This window comes from Bos grunniens, chromosome 15, assembly GCF_055505025.1.
Source record: "Bos grunniens cultivar Pamir isolate PY7600 chromosome 15, Bosgru_T2T1.0, whole genome shotgun sequence".
Lineage (NCBI taxonomy): Eukaryota > Metazoa > Chordata > Mammalia > Artiodactyla > Bovidae > Bos > Bos grunniens.
Genome location: NC_141179.1, coordinates 65,554,993 through 65,576,029, shown reverse-complemented (window position 1 = coordinate 65,576,029; position 21,037 = coordinate 65,554,993). Strand labels below are relative to the sequence as shown.

At 47.8% G+C, this 21,037-nt stretch overlaps 1 protein-coding gene across 3 annotated transcripts in view; it reads left to right on the top strand.

Moving 5' to 3' along the window:
• ELF5 (E74 like ETS transcription factor 5) overlaps positions 1 to 21,037 on the top strand; it is a 46,662-nt gene that overhangs the window by 18,173 nt on the left and 7,452 nt on the right. For all 3 annotated transcript variants that reach the window (XM_086341127.1, XM_086341128.1, XM_086341129.1), the window contains exons 2-4: positions 3,638 to 3,762; positions 15,266 to 15,499; positions 19,906 to 19,956. In XM_086341127.1, the coding sequence (XP_086197253.1) occupies positions 3,638 to 3,762; positions 15,266 to 15,499; positions 19,906 to 19,956 (410 nt within the window). The remainder of the gene's footprint in view (positions 1 to 3,637; positions 3,763 to 15,265; positions 15,500 to 19,905; positions 19,957 to 21,037) is intronic.

Genomic DNA, 21,037 nt, shown 5'->3' with positions numbered 1-21,037 from the left:
CATCACTTATGTACTGTGGGCTTTGAAGAGTCGTAAAGGATAATGATGGCTAAGATTTTTTTGACCCTTAAGACCAATTTTTTTTACCAATTTTTTCCCTCTTTGGTCACTGTCCCCTCGTCGGAATACATATTCTAACTTCAGGCCTAAAACTATATATCACTGGGCCTCAATGTCCTCCCTGAGAAGAGGGAACCCAAAAGCTGTTGTTGCCCACCACCCTCTTCCGCCTACATTAAAGAAATCTGAAGAGCTAAAATGTTCGGTTGTTGCAAGGACTGTAAAGGCCTAAGAAACTGGACTGCTGAATACAAAGGAGCCATTATTCCTGAACTTTCACACCTAGGGCCTGCTGGTTAAGTGGCCAAGGTCTTTTGTGGAGAGTCCAAGATTTAACAATATCCCCTCCTCCCACTGCAATAGAAAAAAGAAAAGCTGCTGCCTTTTATAAAACATACTTTTCCACAAAGCAAAAAATAATTACAGAAGAAAAACAGCATGTTGTATACCAGAAACAGCCCTTTAAGAAAACTTAATGGATATAATTTGCCATAGAAGGAACCCCCAAAGGGAATCAGATACAGACATCACCCGGTACAGCCCTGAAGAAATCACAGTGCCAGCCAGTAGGGTGGTGCAAAGAGAAAAAAAAGAAATCCTTCTAAGAGGTAAATATTGTACTGGTAACAGAGATTCCTAATTTTTCTGCGATCAAATTCAATTTACCGAATGACTTTTGAGAGCTTTGTCAGGCAGAGATGAAGAAGCACGTTCCTACTGTTGCATCCTATATCTGGAGGATTTCTAATTAACACCGGAGACCTGGGAACTGTTCTCCACATGGAAGCCACCTCTCCTTTCTCCAAGCCCACCCATGAAGGTCATGTCAGAGGTCTGCCACCCTCTTCTCCCATTTTCTGAGCCTCTGATCCAGAGGGGTAGGGGGTATTTTTACCTTGAACTGTCACTTAGGAGAACTTTTCTAGGGTCAAGTCCAGAAAGTAGAAAAGGCTCTGGGCTCCCACCAAGCCTCTTTCTTCCTCATAACCTCCCACCCCCATCCCTCCTCATCCAGCCACCTGCTCAGGGATATAAAACCAGTCAATCTGTGGGAAAATCAGAGTCCAGACCCAGGCAGCCTTGACCTCTGTTTGATATGGCTCCCAAGGGGAGATCCAGGAACATGATAATCTGCTGGGCACGTTAACCCTCTCCGGGCATCAGGAAGGAGACTTCCTAGGGAAGTCTGGCAACTTTCCAGTGATGCCCAGAGAGGGTGCCTACACATGAGAATCTGAATTCGGTTATTTCTCTGTCTGTAGCAGAGTTCTCATGCATATCTGATAGTGATGATCGTGACAGATTTGCAAACATCCCCAAATAATTGATCTCTGGTTCTGGAATCACACAGTCCCTGACCCTCTAGGGATCAAGATCCGGATTGTCCTGGTAGTGAGCCTGGGATGTTTCTGTGAGCAGATGAGGCTGTGAGTGTTTGTAGAAAGGAAAGCAGATGGGTTGAAAATTGGAAAAAACTTAATTCCCTACACTGTAGGGTGTATGACTTTGACAAAGTTACACAGATTTCTTGGGCCTTAATTTTCACAACTGTAAAATGTCTGGATGCGGGAAAAGATTGGACTGACAGTAATTTCCAACATGCCAGACCACTCATGATACGTGATATAAATCCAGTCAGGGGTAGCAGACATTTTCTTAAAGCACCAGATAGTAAATATTTTAGGATTTGCAGGCCTAAAGGCAAAATCAAGTGCATTGTGCACGTATTATATAACCATTTAAAAATGTAAAATCATTTTTATCTGTGAGCCATTCAAAAACAGGTGGTGGACTAGACTGTGCCTGTAAGTTGTGCCTAGACCCTCTGATCTAGGCATGAATGACTAATTTTTATTTCAAAGCTTATATCTTTATTCTTATGTATATTAAATAAATCCTGGCTTTCCATTTATAGTAGTGATATAAAGTTTTCCTTTTAAGTAAATGCAGTTATGTTAAACAATAAGGGGGGTGATTTTTTTAAATAAATTAAATAAGTTATCATGGGGCAGGCGAATAACTAAAGTTTGGAAAATCCTGGACTAGATGACTTATAAGTTCTTGACCATCTTAAAATTCCATGCACTTAATAATCCAAGCATGGAATCTAGTCTTTGCTTTGCCACTTCCCAGATGTGTGATCTTGAGCTGCTGTGTCCTCTTTGCTGAAGGGGTAGAACCAAGTATCTCGTCAATATTATTGCAAGTTTTTCTAATTCACCAAGAATGAATTTTTTTTTCTCTGAATTGTGGGAATATGGAAAATAGCAAAGGGAAATTTGAAGGAGGAGACTAGTGTGGGCAAGAATGCTTGCCCCTTCTTTTCTATCCCCTCTCCAACCTCAATCAGACATCTTTTCCCAAAGCTTCCCACTCGCTGGTGTGCACAGCAACTGGGATCATGATTTCTTAAATAGACCAACCTGAGTTGTCACTCAAACTCCCTCACCTGCCACCTGGGTGTGTCATCTGGAATCTCGGAGCTCCCATCCCTTATCTATAAGACAGAACGCCTACCAGACCCTGACTCAGAGTGGTTGTTCTGGGGACACCACGAATAATAAACTGCTCAGCCCAGGGCACTCAGTGAAGCAAGTGTGTTACAGTGGCGACAAGTCCCCACCCTCTCATCCAAAACCCTGGGGTGGGACGTGCTGCAGAACTCAGAATTCTTCAAGTATCAGGAAGCCACCCAGGGTATATACTGCAGAGCACAGATTACTCCTCTCAAGATATTGCCTGCTTGGACTGCTTAAATGCATCAATATTTTCTGCAGTGTATCATATGAACATTCATCAAGTAGAACAAATGAAACTATAGCTATAGATATAAAACTGTATGGCATACTATAGTTACATATGTTTAATAAATGTATGGTTTAGTTTACATACATATATAGAAGTATAGATATAATTATATATAAAAGTTTTACAACAGTCAACTCAGGACTGTTTTTGCTGGGAAATATGTTGGCACCAAACACACCCAAATATACTTTCAGTTTCAGAGCTTTCAGATTTCAGAATTGTGGATTAGTGTTTGTGGGCACATTCACTTATAATAATTCTTTCCCTGTTTTCAGAAGTATATTTTTAGACATTATAATCCAGAGTTCAGGGGCCAGGTGAGAGAGACCAGGAAAAGTAAAGGATAATTAAAACCTTCATCCTCAAATCCCAGCTTTGCCACTTACTGGCCATGTTACCAATTGTCTCAACCTCTCTGCCTCAGTTTTTCTCATCTATAAAATGGGGATGTACACACAAACCTCACAGGATGCGGCAAGAATTAAATAATGTCACCGTGGAAGGCACTCAGAGGAGTGCCTGGCTCCTGGGAGGCTGCATGTTTGTGTTTGCTGACATAATTAAAAGCCAAGTGTAGGGACTTCCCTGGCAGTCCAGTGGTTAAGACTCTATGCTTCTACCACATGGGGCATGGGTTCAGTCCCCAGGTGGGGAACTAAGATCCCTTATGCCAGTGATACAGTCAAAAAAACAAAAAACAAGTGTTGCCCTGCTGGGGTCTCCTGTGGTGTGGCTTGCCGCCTCCTCACAGCCTCTTCTGATATTACAGGGTGATGTTGGACTCAGTGACACACAGCACCTTCCTGCCCAACACGTCCTTCTGCGACCCCCTGATGTCGTGGACTGACCTGTTCAGCAATGAAGAGTATTACCCTGCCTTTGAGCATCAGACAGGTGTGTATGACTGGAGAAGCCCATCTGAGCTGGGACAGGTGGGGCAGGAGGTGGTGCTGGCCTCAGGTGGGCAGCAAGGCCATGACGGCCTGAAAAGGCCAGCTCTCACCCGCGTTCAGGACAGAGGGTTGCCAGAGTCCGGGGCAGGAAGAAGAGCCACTTCTGCACAGAAGAAAGCCCTAGAATCCTCACTGCAACCTCTTCCCGGCTCTGTGGCCTTGGGAAACTCCACTAACCTCTCCGAGCCTTATTTTGCTAATGGGTAAAAAGGAGATAACACCAATGTCCTGGAGCAATTAATTTAAACAAAATAGTAGAAACCCTTAGGCTGAAGCCTAGTAAGTACACTGTGATTGCTTGAGCATCCTGGCTTTAGCCAATATTTGCTAAATACTTACTAGCCGTGCCCCAGACCCTATGCCAAACACCCATTTCATCCTTCCAGAAACCCTAAGAGAAATTAGTAATTATTCCCACTTTATAGATGAAGAAACTGAGGCACAGAGAGGTTTCGTGACCCACCCAAGGTCTAACAGTTAACTAAGTCTCATGCACATTGACTTGAGCTCTGTGCCCTTAACTATCCTACATGGTCATCTTACATATGGTGTAGTGCTGTGGTTATCGGTATTAATATTATAGCTATTCTCTGAACTTTTATTTCCTTATCGCTAGAGCAGGGATGATGAATTTTATAAGGACCAAGAGAGCCAAACTGTGAAATATATAACCTGGCAACCAAGGAAGTGCTCAGTAAACAGGGGTCCCCTCGTTGTCCCCCCAGGCCGCCCTCCCCACGCTTCCTCCTCTCCTAATCCAGTTCTCTCCACCTAAGAAGAAAGCACGGGGCCTTGTGCAGGCCATAAGCCAAAGTGAGGCCAGCTGAGCTTTGCCCCAGAAACCCTCTGAGGGCCTCTGTCCCCAGGTGCCGGGTGACTGCACATCACGGCAAGCCTGGCTGACTGCTAGCACAGCAGGTACACACCCCGCGGTGGGGGTGATGCAAGCGCCGATCCAGCCCTCAGGCCTCACCACCCAGCCTTGACCCTGTGTATTCCGGCCCAGCGGGGCTCACACTCGGAGTCAGAAAGCAGGTGGCTTCCAGGAGAGGGTGAGTCTCCGAGGTCACTGTGAAATGCCCCCCTCAAGGAGTGCCTGCCTCCAGGCCAGAAACCAGCACTGCACAGACAGACCAGAGGCGCGTGCTTACATAGACCGATCCCACACCCTCCCCTAACCCTGCACGTGACACATAGGTATCTGTGACAGGGTTCACTCTCCTAGGGTCCAGATCATTGCATGGGGACCTGGCTCATCCTGCTGCACAGGACAGTTCTTCAAGCCTAAAGAGCGCCTCATTCCCAAAAAGACAATGAGAAATGTACTCAATTTCTCCCTACCCTCCCACCCTGTGTTTGGTCAAGAGGCTAAATCTGAAGGAGGAAAACAGAGGTTTCCAAGTCCTTGTCTCTTCCCTGCGTGTCCCGTGATGGTGGAGCCCAGCCCCACCCACACATAACCCAGACCTGCCATCCTGGGAGCTGCCTCTTCCTGCCTCTTCTACCAGGTGGTGTCAGAGTGGGATGGGAGAGGGTAGCCTCAGGTGCCTGCCCCATGCAGTGTTCCAGGAGCTTCTGTAGTTGTCAGGAGCTCAGACTTTGGAACCAGGCATGGCCAAGAGTGGGCCAGCTCCCTGCCATTACCAAGGGAGGGGCCAGGTTTGGGGCTTTCCCTCTTGCACTCTGGATTTCAGAAGGAGCCGAGTGTTTCTGAGCTTATAAAGGTCAAGTTTGGGTGTGAAACAGTCCCAAGTGAGGACCAGGCTCCCACTGGTGGGAGGAATGCCCTGCAGGGCCTTCTGTCTTTTTGTCTCCCAGGAGGTGACACATGGGTCTGAGTATGTGCAAAAACCTTCTGAGAGGGATGTATCAGGAGATAGCCAAGTTCTCCTCCAGACACTGCTCTGCCAACTTGCCACCTTAGTGGCTATCTCTTCTGAAGTCCTTGCCCACCTCCTAGGAAATTCCAGCTTGAAGTCAGGGTTGTCCAAATGGCAGCTTCCTGTTTGGGTCCAAGGTGACGGGGCTGGTGCTGGCACTGACTGGCCCCGTGATCTTGGCCAGGTTTTCCCTAACATCTCTGAGATATGTTTTCCTCAGCTAAAATAGCATCTGCCTCCCGGTGTTGGGAGGATTGACTGAGATTCCACATATAATGTGTTTAGCAAAGTGCTGGGCACTTGGTAGGTGTCCAGCAACCAAGACACCACATGGAAAAACAGCTTTCTCTCTCCTCGCCTCACTTTTCGTATTGAACAAAAGCGACACGGGTCTCTATCTCAACCTATCCAATTCAGAATTGTTGGCAGCTTAGACACTTTGAAGGACTTCCCTGATGGCTCAGGCAGTAAAGCGTCTGTCTACAATGAGGGAGACCTGGGTTCGATCCCTGGGTTGGGAAGATTCCCCTGGAGAAGGAAATGGCAATCCACTCCAGTACTATTGCCTGGAAAATCCCATGGACAGAGGAGCCTGGTAGGCTACAGTCCATGGGGTTGCAAAGAGTCGGACACAACTGAGCGACTTCACTTTAGACACTTTGAGACAAAAAGGAGAGAAAGGGAGAGAGAAATGGTATGCCTGCTGGATAAATGATGTCTACAAATAAAAAGGGCAGGGAGGAATAAGCAACATGGTCAGGAGAACCAGCTATTTACTGCCTCTTAAATAGCTCTAGCAGAGGCAGCCAAACCTGAACCCTCCATGTGTTAAGAGCTCAGGACCTGGCCTCTCTTAAAACCAGCACTTAGAGGTTGCCCTGCAGGCTGGCGAGTGGACGGTCGCAGATTGCAAAATGCTCTAGAATGTCATGAGTTCACCCTGAACTTCCCTTCAGCTCTTTTAAAATAAAGAATTACAGATACTGGAAAATTTTATCCAGCTTGGATAGTGGAGAGCTGTGTACATTTCACTAGCAGGTGATGTTTTTAAAAGATGATTTCTCCAATCGAGTTCCAGTAGCCAAGCATCTGACAAGTCATGGAATATCCTGACTCACCCCTACTTCCTGGAACTCTATCCTGACCCTCCATAAACCCACACCTCCCTCCCCTGACGGCCAAGATGGCCAGGCCAATGTGCAGTGTACCTTGGCTTTGGGATCTTGCTTATACTTTGCAGCAGAGCTTTCTAGGTTGGGGCAGCTCTAGGGGTTCTTAGGAGGTCCCTTGGGGACCTGGAGTGACAGTTGAGATGGACAAACTTTAGGCTCCCCTCTCCACCCCCACCCTCACTTTGATTCCAAAGACAGTGCAGTATAGTGGTTACCAAGGCTTGGCTGCAGGAGCTGGGTTACACCTAAATGACCTCCTCCTTGGGCTTCCCTTGTGGCTCATCCGGTAAAGAATCCACTTGCAATGTGGTGACCTGGGTTCGATCTCTGGGATGGGAAGATACCCTGGAGAAGGGAAGGGCTACCCACTCCAGTATTCTGGCCTGGGGAATTCCATGGACTGTATAGTCCATGGGGTCGCAAAGAGCCAGACACAGCTGAGTGACTTTCACTTTCACTTTTCACCTTGCTAGGCCACTTACTCGTTGTGTGACCTCAAGAAGGGCTTTCACCATTCTCTGCCTTTCTTTCTTCATTTACTTTGTAAAATAGGCTACATGATCCAGGACCTCGAGTTGAGGATGGGATAAGAAAACTCAAGAGTGTAGCAGAGTAACTGGCATGTACTAAGTGCTCAACAAATACGTTAGCTATAGGAGATTGTATGGCTTCCCTGGTGACTCAGCAGTGAAGAATCCACCTGCAGTGCAGGAGGTACAGCAGACTTGTGTTCAGTCCCTGTGTTGGGAAGATCCCCTGGACGAGGGCATGGAAACCCACTCCAGTATTCTTGCCCTGGGAAATCCCATAGACAGAGAAGCCTGGCGGGCTACAGTCCATGGGGCTGCAAGCAGTCAGATACGACTGAAGCCACTGAGCACAAGCACAAGGAGATTTTATTTGATGGAAAAAAAAATTTTTTTAAGGTACAAAATGCTGATCTTGGGTATTAATATCCAGATACTCAGAGAGAGAGGTATCTGGGTTCCAGGGGGGCTTTTCTTAAGTAAGATTCCTATTCCAGGTATAGGAATCTTAGAGATAGGATCTTTGAGATCAAAGAGAGTCTCAGAATTTCTAAATCAAAATCAAATAATGAAATATAAAATCATCAGAAAGCCTAAGGTGAGCCCCGTGGCGGTGGTCATACCCCAGCACACTCCCAAGGACAGACCTCACTGCCAGCCACCTCCAGCCTCTCCCGCACACGTCTGAGCCTTTGGGCAGCTGTGGCCTGGGACGGCTTAGGGCCTGGTGCTCTCTGTCCTTTCTAACCACACGCTCGTGGCCTCGGCTTTTGGATGATACCCAGCCAGCCTTCTCATCTCTTCCCCATCCAGTTTCTCACACTGCTCCAGGCTCTTTTTTTTTTTTTTTCTTCCATCTCATGGTCTAAATCACTCCACAGGCTTAGAAGGAAAGTCAAGAAAGACTATTGGATGGGGCTAGACCAACTCTGGAGGGAAACCTAGAAGCCATATATCATTTCAGGTCCCTCCTCGTAAAGTCCTTCCTTTCAGTGACAAACCACAATTGACGGTGCCCTGTGCTACCTAGTCCATTCACTGGCCCTCTTCAGTACTGCTCCAGGCAAAAGACTTTCCCAGGTTCTGATGCTAATAAATCATGCTAATTACAGTCCAGGCTGGCTAACTCAGGTCTCCTCCGACCCAGACTGTCTGCCTCCGTCTCGCTGGGTCCTTGGGTTCCTTTGTTCTGCATGTCCCTCAGTTAGACTGAGGCCCTGGTGGAGACAGCATCATTTCCCCGAGAACAAATGTTGTCCCCAAATAATAACTAATTACAAGTGACACAGGGAATTGTTGATCTGAATTGTCATCGAGATCACTGGGCTAAGTTTCTCTCAGCCCATGCATCATTTCTCTTCCATTTCACAGCAAGCTTCCTAAAAGATAGACACTATTATTATTCCTGTTTTACAGATGAATGAAGCTGAAGTCCAGAGAGGTTAGGAAACTTTACTAGGATTGCACAGCTAACAAGTGGAGGAAATGCAATTAACATAGTGGTATGGAGTGACCCCAATATTAACAAGTACATGTTAATATTTAACATTAATGGTATTGAATGAGCACTTACTCTCTGCCTGTCCTGTTCCAAGCACTTTCCATGCATTGATTCACTTAATCTTTGTAACAGCCTGGAGAGGCAGATCCTATTATTCCTGTTTTGCTAACGAGTTTTAGGAGGCAGGCCCCCTAAGTGTGAGATCACACACACTTTCAGCTTTAAGGGAGAATTCAAATAACAAGCTCCAGAACAGTAATTTTTCAAGGAGCCTTGTGGTGTTAAGGAGGGGAAGCCATCTAGTACCTTCCCCTTAACTCCCAGCAGAGCAGCACTGCTTTTTTCCAGATAAACTTCAATTTGAAGAAAATACTATTCAGCTAAAAATAAAAAATAAAAATTCTGCCTCTACCAACCCCAAATTCCCAGTCCATCCCTCTCCCTCCCCAAACTATTACATTTAGATTGGATAAACAACAAGATGGTACTGTATGCACAAGGAACTATGTCCAATCTCCTGGGATAAACCAAGATGGAAAAGAATATTTTTAAAAGAATGTGTATATATGCAAAAGTGAGTCACTTTGGGCTTCCCTGGTGGCTGATGGTAAAGAATCTGCCTGCAATGAGGGAGACCTGGGTTCGATCCCTGGGTCAGGAAGATCCCCTGCGGAAGGGAATGGCAACCCACTCCAGTATTCTTGCCTGGAGAATCCCATGGACAGAGGTTATAGACCACAATGAGCAACTAACACTCTCACTTTCATAGATTAGCATAGCACTGTAAATCAGCTATACTTCAATAAATATAAATAAACTCTTAGCATGCCCACTCTAAACAATAGTCTGGAAGGAGACAACTGTCCAGAAGCTTGTCAAGTTCTCCCTCAAAAGTGACCACCAGGAGGGAGCCAGCCTGTGGAAAGAGTTTTAACTGCCCCTCGGAGTGATTTTTAAAAACTAAATAAGTCAGCACTTAAAAATTGTGAGATTTCACATAACAATCTGGGCCTGGCAACACAAGGCCTACCTTCCTGCCTGGCAACAGCCGACTGGCAGAGCTGGGCCACAACTGTCCACTTGGCATGAACTTGCCCATTCTCACGGTCCCCATCAGCAGCCACTTTGGGACATGGGCATCACCTGCTGACCCTGTGGGCATCTGAGTGCACTAGCCCAGCTCTAAAAGCTTAAGCCCTCCCTCTGAATTTGAATGCATCCCAGGGTATAGCATCGTCTCTGAGAACGTCACCCCAGAATTGCTGAAAACTCCCTTTAACCCCATAAGTCTTCTTCCCAGTGCAGCTAACCCTTTAAACAAGTGTCCTGACCTAGTTCCAACTTCAAAGGAGCTGGCCAAGCCCGCTGTGTAATCATGGCCTGGGAACCTTTGGATTAAGCCTACCAGACATGGGATGTCGTCTGTCCCCAACTGGTAAACACAGGCAGAAGTGGCTCATGGCACAGTTTCTCTGTAAAGTCTAGATTATTTTGTGAATGGTAGACATGTTGAGGAAAACACTTCACATTTCCAGACAGTACAACCTGTTGAAGATAATATATTCTCTGGGTGAATTACCCTGTCTTTTATTTTCTCTGAGTTCATTTCTTCCAAGTAGTAGGATGGTCTTCATGTCATTCAAACAGTGTTATCACCAGTCTCTCTATCCTTACTCTGATTTTTTAAACCTAGGTTATATATGTACATTATATATATAAATATATATGTGAAACATAAAATATGTAAATATACATACATACACTGTACTATATAAGTATTTATATAAACTATGTACATATATTTTAATTTAATTATATTTTTATATATGTGCATGCATGCTCAGTCACTCAGTTGTGTCTGACTCTTTGAGACTCCATGGACTGTAGCCCACCAGGCTCCTCTGTCCATGGAATTTTCTAGGCAAGAATATTGGAGGGAGTTGCCATTTCCTACTGCAGGGGATCTTCCCCACCCAGGGATCAAACCCACATCTCTTGCTTCTCCTGCATTGACGGGCAGATTCTTGACCACAGCACCACCTGGGAAGCCCCTTCTATGTATATACCGTCATCCAAACTGTTTAGCCTGTGTGTCCAGTTTGGTCCCTGTCAACCAAGAAGAGGGAGGCAAATATGATGCCAACTTCCCACCTGCAAAGATGGACGAGTTAGTGGGGCCTAACTCCCTTACTGACCAGCCGTGCGGCCTTAGCAGAGTCACGTAACCTCCTGGGCCTTCAGTTTCCCGCCTGTGAAGTGATGATAGTAGCCATCGGGCCCCAGGCTGGTCATCTCACTCCCCAAGCACCCACAAGGGGGCTAGGCCAGCTCCCAGCCCACTCAGGTTGAACAAAGCGGAGCTGCGCCCGCCCACCTGGGGGAATGGGGAGGGAGGTGACAGGAGGACCCCTGAATCGGGGTGAGGAGGGCTGGCCTCCCTGAGAGGGGCAGTGAGCTGTGCTCTTGAGGATGAGCAGGAAGTAGAAGACAGGCTGATGCCATCCTAAGTGACCAGAAGTGCCTGGGGCTGGAGGCAATGCTGAGGGGGGGGTGGGGACGGACCGAGTGAGGAGGAGGAAGCAGGCCTTCCTCACCGCTGTGAGGACAGGATGGCGCAAACACCCCATAACCAAAAGTCTTCCCAGCATGTTGGCTCTTCGCCCTCCACAGGGCCGAGAACAGCCACTTCTCTCTCCACTCCGGGGGCCGCGGGAGGCACTCAGCGGGTGAGGAGAGCCGCCATGTTGGCCCCGGCCCTGGCCTCCCTCCAGGGGCGGGAGCGGCGCACAAAGCCCGCTCTGTGGGGAGCTTCGGAGCCCAGGGGAAGCAGGCAGAGCCAGCGGTGCCTTCCCAGTGTCCATGACACTTCTCTGAATCCTTCAGGCCTCGCTGGCCTCCAGAAACAACACGGCCATGGCCGTCTCCCAGAGCCAAAGAAAATAACACAGGGGTTGAGGTGAGGAGCGGGGAGGGGCCTGGAGACTTGGCGAACACTCTCCATGGAAAGAAAGAAAGTGTGTCCTCCAAGGGCAGTGCCCAGATAGATACCCCCGGCGGGGTTCAGCTCAGGACTGGGGCGGAAGAATTGCAAGGTTCATAAAAGTCTCATGGGAATACCAGCGAGGCGGAGGCCCCGGGTTTACTCCAGCCAGAACTCAGCACATGGAAACACAGCCCAGATGGGAAAAGGCCCCCAGATTTTCCGAGGAGATCCTGGAGCCCCACCCCACGACTGATAGGGGTCCCTCCTCATCCAGCAACGTCAACCTCTGCCATCCTGGCCAGATATCAACTCTGATTAAAAACTTAAATTTAAATAAACCTAAAATCTGGGATCCTTTGCTGTAGTGCTTACACCCAGACAAACATCTCGAACATAAAATACAAAAACATAAAATACAAAAAAAGAAAAAAAAAACTATTAAGGGACTAAAAATAACTGCAGGCATGCATACTTGGGGCAAATGGCTGAAAGTGAAAGTTGTTCAATCCTGTCTGACTCTTTGTGACCCCATGGACTGCAGCCCAAGCCCACCAGGCTCCTCTGTCCATGGAATTTTTCAGGCAAGAAAGAGTGTGTAGCCATTCCCTTCTCCAGGGGATCTTCCCGGCCCAGGGATCAAAGCTGTGTCTCCTGCATTGTAGGCAGATGCTTTACTGCCTGAGCCACCAGGGAAGCCCTAAATGATGAACAATAAAATACAAAAAGCCCTAAAATACAAAAAGGCCCAAACCCAACCACCACTTCTGAGGCACCGGAGCAGAAGCAGGGAACCGTGCGTGATTCCTGGGCTCAGCGCCTCCAAGGGGATGGGCAGACCACCTAAACCACCCCTCCAGCCTGACCCACCAATTCACGCCCTCCCTCACCCTACTTGAGAAACCAGGTTAACCCTCCCCCAGCATCTAGCAGGGACACCTGTTTCTTGTTCTCATTCCCTCGTGCTGCAGCACAAGTCATAAGCCTTGCCTGAATTCCTGGTCTGGTCTCTTATCAATTTCTATTGATTAAAGAGTCCAAGGACCCGAATCTATAACAAACCTAGTGTTCAAGTTTGATCTCAGTCCACTTCAAGGTAGGAAAAGAGATTTCTGGAAGGGCTCTGAGTTAGAGGGAGCCTCAGTTTCTTCCTATTACCCATGTGGGAGGATTTGAGGACGCAAAGGTGGTGTAGGTCAGGGCACATAGCAGCCTGACCAACACAAATGGATGCTTAGGGGCAGAGAAGCCATCTCCTGCTAGATATTAGAATTGCCACAGTTCATTTGGTGATAGTGGCAGCAAATTCAGCATTTAAAGAGAGAATCATAACAGCCTCGCTGCCATTTACTGTGGGGTCTAACTGATGAGAGATACTCTGTCATCCACACAGCCTGAGCCAGTCACCTCTTCCTGGCTCTGCCTGCTGCTTTCTCCTCAGCCCTCTCCTTCTCTCTGGCTCTCCGCTGGCGTCCAATTCTCCTTCCATATTTCATCTCTTCTCTGTACTGACCTCTGAACACCAGCATGATAGAATGGGAAGAGCACTGGCTTTCGAGTTCAGACTGGAGTTCGTATCCCAACTCTGCCCACCACTGGCTGTGGGACCTTCAGCAGGTCCTCTGTGAACCTCGGATTCCTCCTGGAGGACAGAAACCAAACCTCCTATTCATGATGAATCCTTAGCTCACAATTTGTTGTTTCACACATAGTAGGTGTTCAGGGATAATCTTTGTTGTTGTTAAGTCGCTAAGTCATGTCCATTTCTTGGCAACCCCATGGACTGCAGCACACCAGGCTTCCCTGTCCTTCACTGTCTCCTGGAGTTAACTCAAGCTCTTATCCATTGAGTCAATGATGCCATCCAACCAGCTCATTCTCTGTCACCTGCCTTCTGCTCCTGCCCTCTTTCCCAGCATCAGGGTCTTTTCCAATGAGTCAGCTATTCACATCAGGTAACCAAAGTATTGGAGTTTCAGCTTCAGCATCAGTCCTTCCAATGAATATTCAGGGTTGATTTCCTTTAGGATTGACCAGTTTGATCTCCTTGCTGTTCAAGTGACTCTCAAGAGTCTTCTCCAGCACCACAGTTCAAAAATATCAATTCTTTGGTACCCAGCCTTCTTTATGGTCCAACTCTCACATCTGTACATGACTACTGGATAACCACCATTGCTTTGACTATATGGACCTTTGTCATCAAAGGTGCTTAATGATAATAATAGCACTAAAAATCTTCTAGACTGTTTTCTAAGTACTTTTATATATATTAACTCATTTAATCCACAGAACAACCCTATGATGTAGGGGCTATCATTATGCCCATTTTACTGATGAGAAAACTGAAGCTTTTTGAATGAATGAACAAGTACCATGGTAATTGCAAGATTTGTCAAAGTGCCTGATCAAGGACCTGGTCCCTCAGCTCTTCCACACCTGATCCATCAACCTTTTAGTTTCTCCTGGCATTGAGACAGTCTGTTGAGCACCCGTCTCTGCCCCTGGGTCAGCACAACCACCTCTCAGCCTCTTGGACAGGATGGTGCCCACCTCTGTCTGGGGGCATAGGGAGCTTCAGTGAAGGAGTGAAGGGGATCTGACCTTGGGATAGAAATTCCTCAAAACACCACCAAAACACAAGAACGGCAATACAACCAACACTTCCACCTCCCCCATCCCCTAGAGAAGCCTGCTCCGGTGATCCATGGTCTGCCAAACACTTGGGCAACATCTCAGCAACCCAAGATGGCCAGAGACAATATACAAACCAGTAGCTAGTGTGGGGCAGCTGTCCATAAAAGCAGAGGGAATCAAATCCGCTTCAAATGGTGCCTGGAACACCACAGGTATTGAATAAATATTGATCAATAATTTTCTCTGTGCCATGTAGTCTATATACATTAACCACAAACTCCAGAACAGCCCTGTGAGTGGAGCATATTATCCCCATTTTGCATATAAGGAAACTGAGGTTTAAATATCTGTGAACCTTGCCCAAGTAGAAAGCCATGGAACCAGGATTAAAACCCAGGCTTATCAGGCTCTAAAGTCTATACTCTTGATGTCATGTTGTTTGAAACCAAATACCTGAAGGGACTTTTTCTTTCCTTCTCCTATAGTGACCCCCCTTCAAGGTACTCCCAAGCCATAATCAGGTTTCTTATTCCTCTCATTCCCTCATTCCCAATAAGTCTACACACAGGATGCCTCTGGTTTTCACTGCAGGATAGAAAGTTACTAGGGTCCCAGAAAAACACCCCAGGACTGGAGGCCCTGTTGACTCACTGGACAGAGGATGAGGATGTTAACAAAATCAGAGCCTCCTCCGGGGGGCTTCTAATCCTCTCCCAGCTGTCATCCCTCACTTGTCTCTTCCTGGTGCAGCTTGCGACTCCTACTGGACATCCGTCCACCCCGAATACTGGACGAAGCGCCACGTCTGGGAATGGCTCCAGTTCTGCTGTGACCAGTACAAGCTGGACGCCAACTGCATCTCTTTCTGCCATTTCAACATCAGCGGCCTGCAGCTGTGCGGCATGACACAGGAGGAGTTCATGGAGGCGGCCGGCGTCTGTGGGGAGTATCTGTACTTTATCCTCCAGAGCATCCGCTCACAAGGTCAGTGTCCAGAGCGTGGGGCCTCAAGGACAGGGGCGAGGGATTGGGACCAAATGACCTCTGAGGTCCTGCCCCACCATAGGACTCACGTGGCGATATTTTATTAACTACAACTGTTAACCCAGATCCTCTACTAACCAGACCTTTCCATACCTAGAAGTTCTAGCACGCTAGAATCAGAGATTGGAGGAAAAGCAGAGTGAGTACCAAGGAAGTAAGTTGAGTCCATTTTTAAAAAAATGAGAAAGAAAGAAAAAGAAAACTAAAACATCTTCAGGGATTGCCCAGGAACCAGGCCGATACAAAATATTATGTTCATAAAGATTGGTAGCCATGAAAAGTGGACAGAAAGAGACTTGGCTTGACCTTTCATTAAGCAGCAGAAGAAAATTAACTAGACTCTTTACCTTCCCTATTTCCAGGGAGGCTCAACTAATTGCAATTTCATCACATTCCTAATGGTCAAGGATCAATTGGCCACAAGGTGGCGATAGTATCTTTATTTAACACATGCTAAGTCACTTCAGTGGTGTCCGACTCTGTGCGACCCCATAGACGGCAGCCCACCAGGCTCCCCCGTCCCTGGGATTCTCCAGGCAAGAACACTGGAGTGGGTTGCCATTTCCTTCTCCAATGCATGAAAGTGAAAAGTGAAAGTCAAGTCGCTCAGTCGTATCCGACTCTTAGCGACCCCATGGACTGCAGCCTACCTGGCTCCTCCATCCATGGGATTTTCCAGGCAAGAGTACTGGAGTGGGGTGCCATTGCCATAACATGCCCTGAAAGGGGGTCTTCCCTACTAGCTCAGTTGATAAAGAATCTGCCTGCAATGAGGGAGACCCCAGCTCGATTCTTGGGTAGGGAAGATCCCCTGGAGAAAGGATAGATTACCCACTCCAGTATTCTTGGGCTTCCCTTGTGGCTCAGCTGGTAAAGAATCCACCTGCAATGTGGGAGACCCCGGTTTGATTCCTGGGTCGGGAAGATCCCCTGGAGAAGGGAAAGGCTACCCACTACAGTATCCTGGCCTGGAGAATTCCATGGACAGTATAGTCCATGGGATCACAATGAGTCGGACATGACTGAGCAACTTTCATTTCATGCCCTGAAAGGGGCTTCCCAGGTGATGCTAGTGGTAAAGAAGACTCTTGCCTATACAGGAGACGTAAGAGAGGGGAGTTCAGTCCTTGGGTTGGGAAGATCCCCTGGAGGAGGTCATGGCAATCCACTCCAGTACTCTTGCCTGGAGAATCCCATGGAGAGAGGAGCCTGGTGGGCTATAATCCATGGGGCTGCACAGAGTCAAACATGACTGAAGAGACTTAGCATGCACACACATGCCCTGAAAGAGTAGAATGTATATGGACAGGTTTTTTAAATCCGGAAAGGTTTTTTGAGAACATATGATTCTATTTTCCCATATCACAGATAAAGGGACTGAGGACCCAAGTGGTTAAGTAACTTCTCCAGGGTCACACAGAAAACAAGGCTGATTCGTGGAAAGTCAGTACAAAGCAAGGGCTTCGAGATCAAAAAGACCTTTGTTCCTACCCTGGCTCTAATACGTCAGAGCCACAGGACCTCTGGCACAGGGTTAAACCTCTGTGAATCTCCATTGTCTCACCTCTAGGGTGGGGTAATGATACACACATCCTCAGCCTTCTTGACAGGATTCAGTGAAACATTACCTGGCATAAGCAGATAAGGAAGCAAATACAGTGAATGACACCTGCTTTTGTCATAATGAATATAACCAAGAAGAAAACATAATTTAATAAATAAAGGAAACATATTTCAGCTCCATTTAAGGAGACATTTCTAAAAGCACCTTCTTTGGTTTCATGTATGGCCAGGTCCCTTCACTGTTCACTGAAACTGTAACAGCATTGTTAATTGGTTATACTCCAATGCAAAATGTTCTTGGCGTTTAAGAAAAATCAAATTAAAAAAAAATAAAAAGGCTGTTTCAAAGTTATCATAGGTAGGAGGCTCCCCATCACCGGAGGTAATCAAACAACCTAATGGTCCCTTGCTTGATGGAGGTGCTGTGACAGGGATTCCTATTTGGGGAGAAACCCAAAGAGGACCTTCCAGCTCTGAGATTCTTTGCCCCCACCTTGATCTCCCCCATCATGAGTGCCTAAGGGCACAAAAGCCCAGGACGGGGGCCCTCAGGCACTGCTTGGCTTCTGCCCTAGGAACCATGGCCTCTTGAGGGCAAGGAAGGGACAAACAGGCCTGCCGTCCCTTGATTTCCAGTCCGTACGTGACTATTGCCAGTGCCAGTGACCTACCAGGGTCAGTGGTCCGCACAGAATGGGCTTCCAGGAAACAAGGCAAGTCTGAGCAAATCACAGAGGCTCAGGGAGGAGGTAGGCTCCATTCGGAACCCTTCCAAGGGAACAGCCTTGCACAAGATTGCCAGGACCACAGAGAAGAGTAGCCCATCTAGGAGAAGATGCAGCTTGGCACTGCCAGCCTCAGTCAAAGGTCAAGTCAATCACGTTTGTCTTCAGGCCCCTGCAGGTCCTGTGCTGGGATCTCCCCTCTGGGGCCCTTCTGTTCCAGGCAATTGTTACATCAAAACATATCTGTCCCTGGTCCCATCACCTCAAGGTCTGTGCAAAATGGATAAGTGAAAAACCAGCTGGTTTTTAAACAGGCCACAGGTTGCCTCTTCTTATTCTAAAGGATCCTAGGAGCCACAAAGCCACCCCCCATGATGGTCTTTCAGGCAGTCTGCAGGCCAGGACGGTTATCGTGTTGAGCAGTGAGATTACCCCATCAGCCTGCTCAGTTCTTAGATCTCTATTCACTGTTGCTTGGGTGGGAGTGTGTAAAGTGTATTGAAATGCAGGTACTGTGACCAAAGTTTCCAGTGTCCCAATCTGCCCAGGACATAGTGTCTTCACCTGTTATCCTGTTTTTTATCCTCAGAAAAGTCCTTGTTTGGTCTATAAGTTATATGTTAAACTGGTTATTACCTAGGTTAGGCCTTGCATGTGTATATGCGTGCTAAGTCACTTCAGTCGTGTCTGACTCTGTGCAACCCTGTAGAATGTAGCCTGCCAGGTTCCTCTGTCCATGGGATTCTCCAGGCAAGAATACAGGAGTGGGTTGCATGCTCTCCACCAGGGCATCTTCCCAACCCAGGTTTCGAACTCACGTCTCATGTCTCCTGCATTGGCAGGCGGGTTCCTTACCTCTAGCACCACCCGAGAAGGCTGGTTTAGGCCTTATATGACCCCACAGATTGGGGCTCTGACAGAAAAGGGCACAGACCAAGTTTTAGCAGGGAGAGGAGTCAAAGGGGGTCTCTCTGCCCAGTGTGTGGTCTGGCTCCACAGGTACTGTAGTGGGATTTAAGGGCCCAGAATCAGAGGGACCCTGGCCCTGAGCACGGGGTCGGTGGGAAGGGAGGAGGAAGGAGGCAGCTCCCCAGCGCAGGACAGGAAGATCCCCCGGCAACCCCGCCTGTTCTTGGGAAGAAGGAACAGTGTATGGCTGACCAGAACCAGTCATTCTGAGAACCAGCGGCCCTAGGAGTCAGCAGTCACAGCTATGCCCTGTTCCTGTCTTCTCAGTAAACGGAAACTGGCCCTCACGTTGGACGCCACGTTAGAAAATGGATGTCCTCTAGCCTATGGTGCTGTGTGAAAATGTGATCTGAAAGTCCTGATCCAGTCCCAACCTCACCCCCCTCCTTCAGAGGAGAACAGCAGTCTCCAGACCCCTCTTTGAATCCTCACGTCGGGTTTCTTAAGGCTTCCTGTGTCCATTCTCGTGTCCATTGTAGACCAGCATGTCACACGTGTTCAAATCCCCGAGGGATCAGAGGTCACATCCCAGATCATAGACGGCGCCAACAGGGTGGTCAGGGTGGTTTTGTCACGTGTTGCCGGGAAGGAACACAAGCCTGGAGGCTGGGTGACTGGCAAGTCTGCACAAGGGTCGATGACTCAGACCAGTGCAGAGCTCAGGCCTCCCGACCCCAAGCCAGGACTCGCTCCCAATAGCCACTCAAAACATTCTAGAAGCTGCTGGGAGGCCTGGCCCAGGGCTCTCCCGGGGTGACCTTTAAAAACAAAGAGGTTGGGGGATTCCCTGGTGGTCCAGTAGTTAGGACTCAGCGCTTTCACTGCTGGGGCCCTGATTTGATCCCTGGTTGGTGAACTAAGACTGCATAAGCTGTGCAGTGGCCAAAAAAGTACCAGGAGGTTGTATCTCTCAGGAGTGGCTTTGGGGTGGCCCTGTAAGGGCCAGGTGGTTTCCAAGTTTCCTTGTGAAATAAAACTACCCCGCAGAGGATAAAATCACTCCCCTTCTCCCCAGCACCTCCCCTTCTGGCCTGGCCACAGAAACCAGGGTTGTATACCATGGTTAATGGATTTCTGTTTCTTTCCCAGGTTACTCCTTTTTTAATGATCCTGATGAGACCAAGGCCACCCTCAAAGACTGTAAGTAACCAAGTTCACGCTGCTGTGCCATGGCTGTTGTAGCGCACAGGGGCTCGATGGTTCTTGTAGGACTTCACTCAAAGGCTGATAACCTGAAACGGTGGGAGACGAAGAGAAGATGGCAGGAGCAACATGGTGGAGCATGGGGCTTGGGTCTGTGGCTTCTTTATCCTCCCCCAGACTCAATTTCTTTGTCTATAAAATGGTCAGACCCTCGCTGGGTCATGATGAGTTCAAGTAACAGTGCATATAAAGTGCCTAACCTATGCCAGCAGCCTAGTTGCTCCAAATACTGGTACCCATTAGCAGTAAAAAATCGTAATTACAAATTACCAACCATTAGAGGCCTTGTGGTTGATAATGTCTAAAAATCAGAGCTCATTAAGCAGATCACATTTATAATTATAAGGCAATGGAGGATCTCAGATGGCCTTGTTGACTGAAAATTAACCCTCGTGGTTTTACTTCTGCAGATGGAGAAGGTTTAGGAAAGGGAACTTTGGAGCCTTCATTTTTTAAAGCTGATGATGATTGCTCTTGGTTACTGAGACCCTCTCAAAAGTCCTGGCCTGGGGGCCTGACCAACCAGGACAAAGTGGCATCCATCTGGGGGTTCAAGCAATGTTCCCATCCATCTTCAATAACTGTAAGATTAAATTCATAGCTACGGTGGCCGTTTGTGAAACCCTTACTACGTGCCCAGCATGCTGCCAGGCCAAATATTCTATGTACATTGTTAGTTCAGTTCAGTTCAGTCTCAGTTGTGTCTGACTCTGCAACGCCATGGACTGCAGCACACCAGGCTTCCCTGTCCATCGCCAACTCCCGGGGCTTGCTCAGATTCATGTCCATCGAGTTGGTGATGCCATCCAATCATCTCATCTTCTCGTCCCCTTCTCCTCCCGCCTTCAGTCTTTCCCAGTATCAGGGTCTTTTCCAGTGAGTCAGTTCTTCCTATCAGGTGGCCAAAGTACTGGAGCTTCAGCTTCAGCACCAGTCCTTCCAATGAATATTCAGGACTGATCTCCTTTAGGATTGACTGGTTCGATCTCCTTGTAGTCCAAGAGACTCAAGAGTCTTC